The sequence below is a fragment of the Stigmatopora argus genome, chromosome 5 (assembly GCF_051989625.1).
Source record: "Stigmatopora argus isolate UIUO_Sarg chromosome 5, RoL_Sarg_1.0, whole genome shotgun sequence".
Classification (NCBI taxonomy): Eukaryota; Metazoa; Chordata; class Actinopteri; order Syngnathiformes; family Syngnathidae; genus Stigmatopora; species Stigmatopora argus.
The window spans coordinates 12,140,820-12,151,224 of record NC_135391.1 but is presented as its reverse complement, the minus strand read 5'-3'; the positions used below and the strand labels follow the sequence as shown (position 1 = coordinate 12,151,224).

Below are 10,405 nucleotides of genomic sequence, written 5' to 3'. Positions count from 1 at the left end.
CATACAACAATACTCTAGTTTGGAGGGCGTGTTCATTATAAATCTTTTCGTTTCTTGTCCTTCTGTTGGCTCCGGCCACTTTTAAGTGGAGTCAGACAAAATTCAATGTACACGCAAATCTCTTTATTGCTCAAACACAAGCCAGCCATCTCAATTCGAAGATTGTAATGAGTTCTTTTTGGCAGGAGTGAAGAATTTCTCGTTGACTAACAAGACCTTGTCCATTCAATCTACAGTCACCCGTGCTGATGCTGTACTAATGGCAACATCATTCCCTATCTAGTGTCTATCATTTGGATTCAGGACAGGGTTCACCCCTGCAGATCCATCCGATTAGTCCGTCTCATTGATTTGTGCCAGCTCACCATGACTTAGTCAAACCAAGGTGTCTCCTCTTTGACATGCTGTCTTCCTGTGATTTAGTTTACCAACGCTCTAATTGCATTGACTGTGACAATAAAATATGTAATCTAATAAATCTCTTGAACTGGGAGAAGTAAAGGAGAAGAGAAGGGAAGAAAGCTAAATGTCCCAATGAAGTCAGTTATAATAAGAAATGTTTGTATTATTTGTATAGGAGATACAGGATATAGCTGCTTAAGTTTGGCATGCTTAAAGTTCCCTTCGTTTGAGCTCAGATGATACAAATCCAATTTTTGAGGTGGGACATACAATATCCATTTCACTGCATACAAGAATAATAGTTATATTTTAATACACATTTTAATGGCACATGTCAGGAAATGAAAATTGTAAGGCTACAATGTATTTTCTATTGAATCTGGTATTGTCTTATATTTGGAATTGATGGACAATAAAAGATTATTTAACATAAGGTGACCTCGCTCTTATGTGGATTCATCTGTATTTGCTTAATTTGTAGTCTCATATTGCATGTTTTTTTTTATTTGTCCTGCAGGTGTGATTGACTTGGGAGTTAAACTAGGATAACGATGTGTTGCATTTATATTTCTTTATTTTTTCTGTGCATTCAATTTGAGAATTGGTATTTGGAAGAAAGAGGCATTCATAAAGTGTATTGCGAAAATAAAACATTCATAAATGTATACCACAGAAACATCAAAATGGTGACTATTATCTTTAGAGAGAGACAGTTTGTATTTAGCTTTTATTTTGTGTATACCTCATGGTGTGTCTGGAAAGTGTTCAAGAGGTAAAATGCATTGCTTTATCTCCAATAGTACATGTTAATATTCCTCACTCCCATAGTTGAAGTAATCAGTGCAGCCCACTATGACCATGACAACAGGTTGAGGAGGGCGTGGAGGAGAAAAGCACCGTCTGTGCCAGAGAAAATGAAAGCAGCATGGGGTGTATGTGCTGCCCTCTAGTCAGTCAAATATGCTTGTTATCAAAGTGTGCGTATGTGTGTGTTTGTGTTTCAACACAGCAGGTGAGGAATGTAGTCATAGCTGTAAAGTGGGTGTGAAAACAGCCATGTTCAATGACCTCCAGGACGACCTCGCCACCCCTCCCTGCCAAGCTTGTAGAGTGTCTTGTGTATCCGCGTGTTGCCAATATGCTTGAGGAAAGTGTAAAATGGTTGTTAGTGGGATTGAAGTCTGTGCATCTTGTGTGTGTGTGTGTGATTGTTGATGGAAGCAACAGAATGCCCCCTGAGTTTTCACAGGCCTGGGAGAAGAGGTCAAGAGGATTATCTTAAAATATTAGCCGACCTCTGATCCCACCAGTTCTCCCACTCCATCTTTGAAGGCACTCAGCACCTGTTGTGGAAACGGAGAGTAAATGTGTAACTTCTATCTTGTTCACTTTTGAGGTATTGTTTCCCAAAAATTATAAAGCAGCCTTCTACACATACTGTATTGCAACGTATTAACATGATGATTTATTGGGAGAAATTACACAAGTGTTGCAGTACTTAAACTTTTGACTTGACAGGCAGTATGGTGCAACAGGGCATACAGTCTGATAGAAAAATAAGGAAGAAAAAAAAGGTTTCTCAACACGAGTACGTGCTTGCATTCCTTTGTAGTACGTTCTTGATGAGGACAGGCAAGTACGAGAGCGCCAGAATACTAGCTGTATGTTTTCGAACAGCATGGTACTTGAGGAGGACACGGTCATTCTACAAACTTTTTTTGTTTAATTTTCATTGACCTCTTTTGTGACATGATTTCTAAAAACAGAGCATACACAAACAAGACAAAAAGACAAGTCAATAATATATACAATTTTAGATGGTAAAGGAAAGAGCGAGTGGGTTTAAATAAATCATGAGCAAAATGTAACTGTTTGATCAGATTTATTGTTATTCGAGTCCTTTATGTTACACAAGCATTGTTTGGTTTCCTTCTCAAAAGTTAAAAAGATTTAGATTTGTGGAGTCTGTTTTCAGCTGTTGTCTGCTTGCCATTCACTCGCTTGTTGTGTCGCAAAGGACTCTGGGATACACTGGCCCCCGAGAACGGATAAGTCTGTTCAGGAGGAGAATTTTAGAGTAACATTGGGTTTTCTGGCCACCTGAAATATTTCAACTTCAAAATATAGTGGTGTGTATATGAATATATTTTTTAAAAAATGTTATTTCATTTATTTATTTTTTTACTGGAACTTAAGGTGTAAATTTTCAAAGGAGCTTTTTTGAAGCCAGACCATTTGAAAAATACAGCAGTACTAGTACTGCTTACATATCTCACTTTTGGGAAAAATCCTCCCGTATGCAAGTATATCCACAAATCCATACAATATGAATTCATATGATGGGCATCCCTTGTCGGGGCTGCAGCTATTTTTGTAAAGTTTAATACATTCTGCTAGGGAGCGCTGGTCTTGATTTAAGTCGATGACAGATGCAGACTCTAACTTGGATTTGGTCCCAGCTGAGTCAGCGATCCCAGCTGGTTGCCACTACGGGGCGTCTTAGTGCTGGAGCAGTGCCTGACCCCCAAAACCCTCCCCAAACAGTCACACAAACACACACATTCACAATGCAGAATTACAGAGACATAATCTACAATATGGCAACATGTAGTTATTTTAATGTGCAGAAAAAAAGTACATTAAATGCTTTAGTTACTTTAATTTAAGCAATTCAGGCAAATTACAAGTTCTTGTATGAATCTAAATTTATCACACTTACATGAGGAATGTGTGATAGCAGAAAACAAACCCCTGATTTGAAAAAAATATCTACAACACACTGACAGTGCAAAAGATATAAAAATAAAGCTAATTAGATCCAATATAGAAGCCCTGTCAAAACGTGTGCGGTTTCAAAGATTGCGAGGCTTGGTTTTGATTGACACTGTCAGGGAGGTATTAATTTATAAATAGGTTTACTAGGTGGTTGTAGTTTGCAGTGTTTTAGGAAATGACTACATTTCTTTTCCTCTCATCTAACTCAATAAGGAAAGGAAAATATTACAATGACCTCACTCTACTACATTTAACGTAATCTAATAATATCCATTTTGTGTGCTGTGTCTGGCATTTTACTACAAATATGATTTGTTTAACAAAACAGAAACACTCGAATTGACTCAAAACTATTCTAAAGCAGTAGCAAATCATGTTTATATACAAAGGTTGCAGTGGGTTGCTTTGAACCAACTGCAGAAAAATTAACAACTCTACATTTTATATGAGACCAGCTTTTACTATTTGAAAGGTTGCATCTATAATAAATCTGTGCATATCACCAAAGAAAATGAGGTTTATATAAAGGAATGACTATTTTGAAGTATGGCTACAAGAAAAGTTCATTTCCAGTTATTGTCTCCTTTGGAATAAGGGATTTAAATTTTATTAATCCATTTTGCATAGTGATAATATAGACATAGATGCATAGACATTGCTTGTGCCTTTCTACTTCTCCCATAAAAAGTCATCACAGCAAGTGGCCTACAATGCATAAATTTTTGGACACAATTTAAATACTTCTGCTGCTTCAGGCACAAAATCACTTTTTTTTTATTCCACTCTGGCTTGCAGCGGCAGAGGCTCGGCATAGGGGTGCTGGCTGGGAATCATGTACACAGTTAGAGGGTACTGTTAATAAATCCATGCAGTAATTGTGTGTTTCCTGATCTTTATTGAGCCATGGGATCTATCTATAACAGAGATGGCCAAGTCTGGTCCTCGAGAGCCCCTATCCTGTCTGTTTTCCCATATCTCCCTCCTCGACCACACCTGAATCAAATGATCACTCATCAGCAAGCATTCCAGAAGCTTCCTACTGATCTTGATTATTTGATTCAGCTGTGTTGGTGGACAGACATGGAAAACAGACTGGATAGGGACTCTCATGGACCGGACTGACACAAATCACATGAAATCCAAATAAAAGCAAATAATAAAATAATGCAAATCTAAACACAATTTACTTCCAAATTGACTTGGTGTATAATTTAGCAATGTTTAATTGAACACAAAACTAATTTTTCAAGGAATCATGGTTTCTTCTGTTTTGTGAAAGGCAACAGGTGCATACACATTTTTATAGCACCTTCTGCCCTCTAATGGAGGTGAATTTAATTCTTCTGATGGCCACATATTATGTGTGACTGGCAGATAAAAAAAACGATATATTTTCCCTCTTAGAAATAATCCTTTCCAGACTAATTTGCTGAAATCAGATCATCCCCCAACACACTCGCAATGTGCTCTAATTGCATATTGCGTGCAGCTGCGTCAGTGTTGAGTACCACTGCTGTCCTGGAGCTCTCAATGACTCATATATATTTCATATAAATGAACAAAGGCCACTAATCAGTATCTAAAAATAATAATAACAAAAAAAAAAAAAATATGAATTAAAAGAAAATTCACTTGCTTTATTTATGTATCCATTGTATTTCATTGATTAGCTATTAGTATAACTCATGAGTTGTATCAAAAAAAATCTCAGTACAACATTAATGAGAAACAACCTGCACTTTTATGTAATTAAATTAATACTGTATTTAGGGTTTGATAATCTTGCAGGAGAAAAGGCGGACGTTTTGGTGGGCTGGACTTAATCACCGTGAGCCAATGGAGGCGCAGCAAAGCCTCGCCACTCGCTCAGTCGGCATCTGAAGCAGCTGGACGCTGCTCGCACTCTCCCAAGGCTGCCCTCACACACACATCGATACTCCCAATACATCCACGCACGCACACCTCCAACACACACACGGACACACGAAGAAAAGCCACGCGCGTGGGACATATTGTCTAGCTTTCCCACGCCTTTGCGCAACATGGCTTCCATATTAAGACGACACGGCGGGATGCGCACTTGAACAAGTGTCTCCTCTTGATTCGATCTCCTCAAATCGGACCCCGAAACAGACCTGAGGAGATATCCAGCGCTTTTTTGGGGGGGTCTCTCTTTCTCTCTTGTCAATTGGATTGATTGATCTAGTCTACAAGCTTCCTGTCGTTACCGACTGCGAAGTGCCAAAAGTTGTTTGGACTACATGGATTTCTGAAGTGTCTGTCTCTCCCCCCGTTTGTGTGTATGTGTGTGTGTGCGTGTGTGACTGACTCGTCCCCAAAGCACCCAAGGGTGCGCTCCTCGTCATTCACCTTATTGACGCACCCCTGAAGATTCAACGCGAGAAAGGGAGGGGGGACATATATCCCCGACTCCGAGGGACAATACGCCACATTGGACCGATCCGACCTGAGCGCCCGTTTCGAGCGAGGGTCGTGAATGAGAGCCCCTCACCTGCCGAGGAATACGTGGCCAACTTTTGCCGTAGTGATGCTGCAAGTGGAAATGATCCTCGCCGTCTGCCTGCTGCTGTGGATGTGTGTTTTTAGCCAGGAGCCCAGTTCCAAAGTGGTGGCCGACCGCTACGCCGTCTTCTGGAACCGGACCAATGCCAAGTAAGTCGCCGCCTAGACCGGTCGCGACAACCGGGGGGAGCCGCGCTCAGCGGTCGGGAGAGCAGGTCGGCTTCGGGAAAATAGCTCTTTCTGCGGCGTGCGTTTGTAGTGGACGCCCGTGACATCCAGGTGTCAACATTCTTGGACCTTTAACGTTTAAAGCCACGCGAGCAGAGCTAGATCGGGATACAGGGCGTACGCGTCCCCGTTCTGAACCTTATAACATGACAAAAAATGAAATTTCGACATTAAAAAAATAGATTATATATTATGTATATCCAATTATACCAGAGTGTTCGCTTTATTTCGGGACAATATTAGGTACTCCTACTAAAAAGAGCCATATTCTGAGAAAAGAAGAGTAATATTTGTTTGAAAATAAGCAATATTTTAATTAACTTTTTTCCATTTTGTTTAATTTCTCTCCGAACCAGTGGAAATTTTCACTCATTTAAAGAAATATAATATGCATAATTGGCTTAATGCAATTTGGAGGTCGTACTAATAATGTCTTTATTTGGGGGAGAAGAATAAATAAAATCAGCAATCAATTTCTGGTGCTTACCCACAAACCTTATTCATAGTCTTAACAGAAAACGCACAGTTTCTGAACTTTTTTCTTGACTTTTGCTTTTCAAATCTTTAAAAAAAAAAACATTTCACCTATTTTTGACACACAAATAGTGGTTTACCGTTGGCATGAATCCCGCTGTATGTAATTCAGTATTGACAGAAGAATGAAAATGTTTTTCACAAATCTACAAAATAGATGACAGATTTTCTAAAACACTGATGGCCGGTCAGAGGACAGAAGCAAAAGTTCTGTATGAACAAACTTTTTCTATCGAGCCAGCAGTATTGCAAATACTCTATTAGTCAGTCCTTTTCTGCGTTTCTACTGATCACCCTTGTCTCAGACATTTTAAATTTCACACACCTCTGTTGACTCCAAAGGAATATTATATCATATTATTTGTTTTGGAAAAAAAATCAATAGCTTACCCGAGATAATTCATATGTGATATTTGTCAAGTGATTTCCTATATTATTGCTCTTGAAGTTTGGAGAGATGAGGGTCATTTCTTGGAGCAGTTTAGTGGTCAAGTTTTTAAAGTCCAATGCCGTTTGTAGATCTTGTGAATGATATTGCTCAAGCATGACGACGGATTGTGGTCTTTAAGCTGACTTGGCGTTATTTATTTAATTTTTCTCTCACTGTAATTTTGACCTTCATTCCTGCTGTTGATAGACACCTTTTCAAGGGACCGTATTTTGTTTTCTCCCGTTTCTTCCGCGAGAAAGTTTTGACTCGGCTGGACGCTCTGTTAACTTGATGTTTTCCAGATGTGCGGACAGGTTTTCCCACTTTCAGCTCATAAGACCAATTTGAAATAAAAGTTGCTAACATCAAGAGGAAAGGAATACGAGCCGTTTGCACCAGACTAGGTTCATGTTTTTCTTCCTTCAGAAAGTACAGTTGGTCTTCTAAATCCTGCGTCTTGCCTCAAGGAAGGAAAGGAAACTTTATTTGATATATATTTATTTTATTTTATGTAAATACGATTTTAATAGGCTTCGCATATGGCTCACTCCATATTTGCCAGTTCTCTCACTTTTTTTTTTACTCCTGCCCCACCGTATAATGTGAATTGATCCCAAAGCAAAAGTTTTATGGTGATAAGTCCTCTCACAAACATCTAACCTGTCACTTTGCGTGTAATTTGTGAAAGCTGCCCCTGCTTTTTGTTCTCAAAGCCCTTCCGATCATTTACGGTGGCAGCTCGGCGCATGGAAAAGTGATCCCGTCTGACTGGGAGTTCAATCTAATGAAGCAAGGCAACCTAATTGATCCAGCAGGTGACTTAAAAAGTGTAAAGCAGACATTATTTCAGGCTGACTCTAGGAGATGAAGTTGTTTAGTCGCCACTCGTTTTTCCATCTGACAAAGCCACATATTCTCGCGGCTGGAAAATCACTAGTTTAAGGGAATTAATCACCCCAAATGTGTTTGGTTTCTGATTTATTATGCCTGAGTTGGATATACCGTGTCCTCATATGTCGTATTGTGTTCCAACTTTCTTCCTAGAGAGAAAGCCACAGTCTCCACAAAATGATTTTATGTACCCACTGTGATCACAATTAACTCAAAGTTAAATTATAAGTTTAAAAATGTCAACTTATTAAACACAGGAATGTAAACGCGACTTTTATAAAAACCTCTTAAGATGATCAACACTGTGGCTAGTCACACAAAGGTTTGACCGAAGTGTTGCGCAAATATGAAGTGCAGACAATCTAACAAACAAACAAAGAAAACATTTGAATATTTTGTAAGAAATAAATTTAAGAAAAACATAACTAGTTGATTTTTTTTTTTGAACGGTCATGTAACACCAATGACGAAAAAGTGGCCTCTGAGAATTTTAACAGCGTGGTGGGTGCAATTAAAATGGGGATGGGGAGTGTTGGTTACACAATTTGGGAGCCATATTTCTTTTATCTTGACATAAAAATAAAAAAAAGTATGCCGGTTTAAATTTCTCTCCCACATTTTTTCATCAGTGCGTGGATTTGGTAATCCAGATTTATCATATTTCCCGGTACTTTGGTTAACTTTTTTTCGTCTCACAATTACACATTAGGACCAATCATTTGTAAACAACTTTATTAACATCACATTATTGTTAATTCACTTCTTGATCTGTCTTTGGATTGCCTTCATTTAGTATTCTGGCCAATAGAGAAGTGTTTGGAAAAGTCTTAATGCGTGTCCTCACAGGGTTCATTCAGCTTGAAACGTCTTACAAATAAAGGGACATTTCTCTCGGGCAGTGTCTGCCCTCTGCAATTCAGCCGGCTGCCTTTCCTTGTGAGTATTTATTCTAATGAGAGGACAGACTAGTGCCCTTTCTATGCCGACATGTCCCTCTAAGCCTTCCTCGCTTGTCGCCTCTCTCTCTCTGTCTGCATCTCCTTGTCCGGTGCTGGAACATGAATGAACACAATTAGAAATTTCTCAGAGGTCAAAATGACTTCAGTAGGTCAGTCGAGAGGACGTAGGAAGTTTGCGACTCTCCTTGTCAGTGTGATTTTTGACCATTACGCATGGTGATTTTTAAGTTTCCATTTGTATTTTGCTGCCCACTTTTTACATTAGCATAGAGTCTGGAAACGTGATTCGTGCTGCATAATAAGTACAGACTGGAAAAGTATGAAGTGTACATTACATGTTTCTATACATATATTTGTCAAGATTAATATACAAATGTCTATGTACCAGGCGTAATGTAAAAGGTGGGGATAATGTAATGGAAATGTGAATCTCCCCTGAGTTTTGCTGAATGATTGTGGAAAAAAAGCAACAGAATCAGAATTTACCCAGTGCTTTAGATATCTACAATATTTTTTATGTTCTAACTAACTATACTATACCAAATAATGAAACTATTTTATAATTTGTATTTTTTTGGTTGGTTTTAGTATTAAGTCAACTAGAGACGCCATAATATTGAAATGGTTGCTTAGAATTTGATGTTCAGAATTGCTGAAAGATTATCGCTTTTAGAAGCAATTGAGTCAAAATGCTGCCATTGTATTGTCTTAACACTTAACTGTCATACCCCCGCGCTATTTTGTTTTATTGATAGCCAAAAATGTACAGTAATCATCTAAAGCTGTTGTTACAGTTTACTTGGGAAACACACAATTTCATCACTATTCTTAATATTGAATACTGATTTATTGAACAATAATTTTCCAATAGAGAATCTAAGAATTTAAAACTATCAGGACTCAATAAAATGAATTAAAAAAGCAACAAAAAACAGCGTGCCCGTAAGAGACCACTACCAATTTCCTCCACACACTGCTTAAAAAACTAGCATACGCCTAAATCTTTTTTCATCGTATCAAATTTCTTTCTCTCTCGCTCTTGCTCTCTTCCTCTCTCTCGTTCTCTTTATTTGTCTTTCTCCCTTTAAAATTTGCATTGTCCATAAAGAGGCATTTTCCATGAAAAGCAAACAAATTAACAAAACAACACAAGCAGAATCTAAAAGTGTTAAAAGTAAAAATTCAAGTTAATATTTCAATGTAAATTGCTGAGAATTTGAGGGCTTGTTTCCTAGACATAGATGCATGCCAACTCTCTCTATTGGGTTTCTGGTTGTGGACTGATGTGCAATGTACCTCTCGATGTTGCTTGGGAGGACCCCATGGAAATGGATGGAATATTATTGTCATTGAATAATACTATTGTCTTAAAAATCAAGTAGCCTCTAGCTTTAATTGCATGAATGAGTACGGTTTTTACTATATTTAGTAATATTCTGATCCGTTACTGTACTGCACTATTTTCCTCGGTCTGAGGACTAATTAGTTCTCGTTAATGACCCCCTGCTTGGTCGTCTTCTTTAGCCTGCGGGACCAACAATGACCAGCTTTGGTGAGAGCTGTGAACTCCGAAAGTGGAGATGAAACAGTGCAAAGGCAGGAGGCACAAAAACAGAAACAATGTTTGTGAGGAAGGATGATTTAAATGAGAAAGTCTTTTTTC

At 38.4% G+C, this 10,405-nt stretch overlaps 1 protein-coding gene across 4 annotated transcripts in view; it reads left to right on the top strand.

The window, feature by feature from the left end:
* Positions 1-4,988: 4,988 nt before the first annotated feature.
* The window catches only part of efna5b (ephrin-A5b), a 95,077-nt gene continuing 89,660 nt past the window's right edge, over positions 4,989-10,405 (top strand). For all 4 annotated transcript variants that reach the window (XR_013300362.1, XR_013300361.1, XM_077601265.1 and 1 more), the window contains exon 1: positions 4,989-5,850. Coding sequence is in view for 2 of the 4 variants with exons in the window: in XM_077601265.1 (XP_077457391.1) it covers positions 5,675-5,850 (176 nt within the window). In the remaining 2 variants the exon portion in view is untranslated. The remainder of the gene's footprint in view (positions 5,851-10,405) is intronic.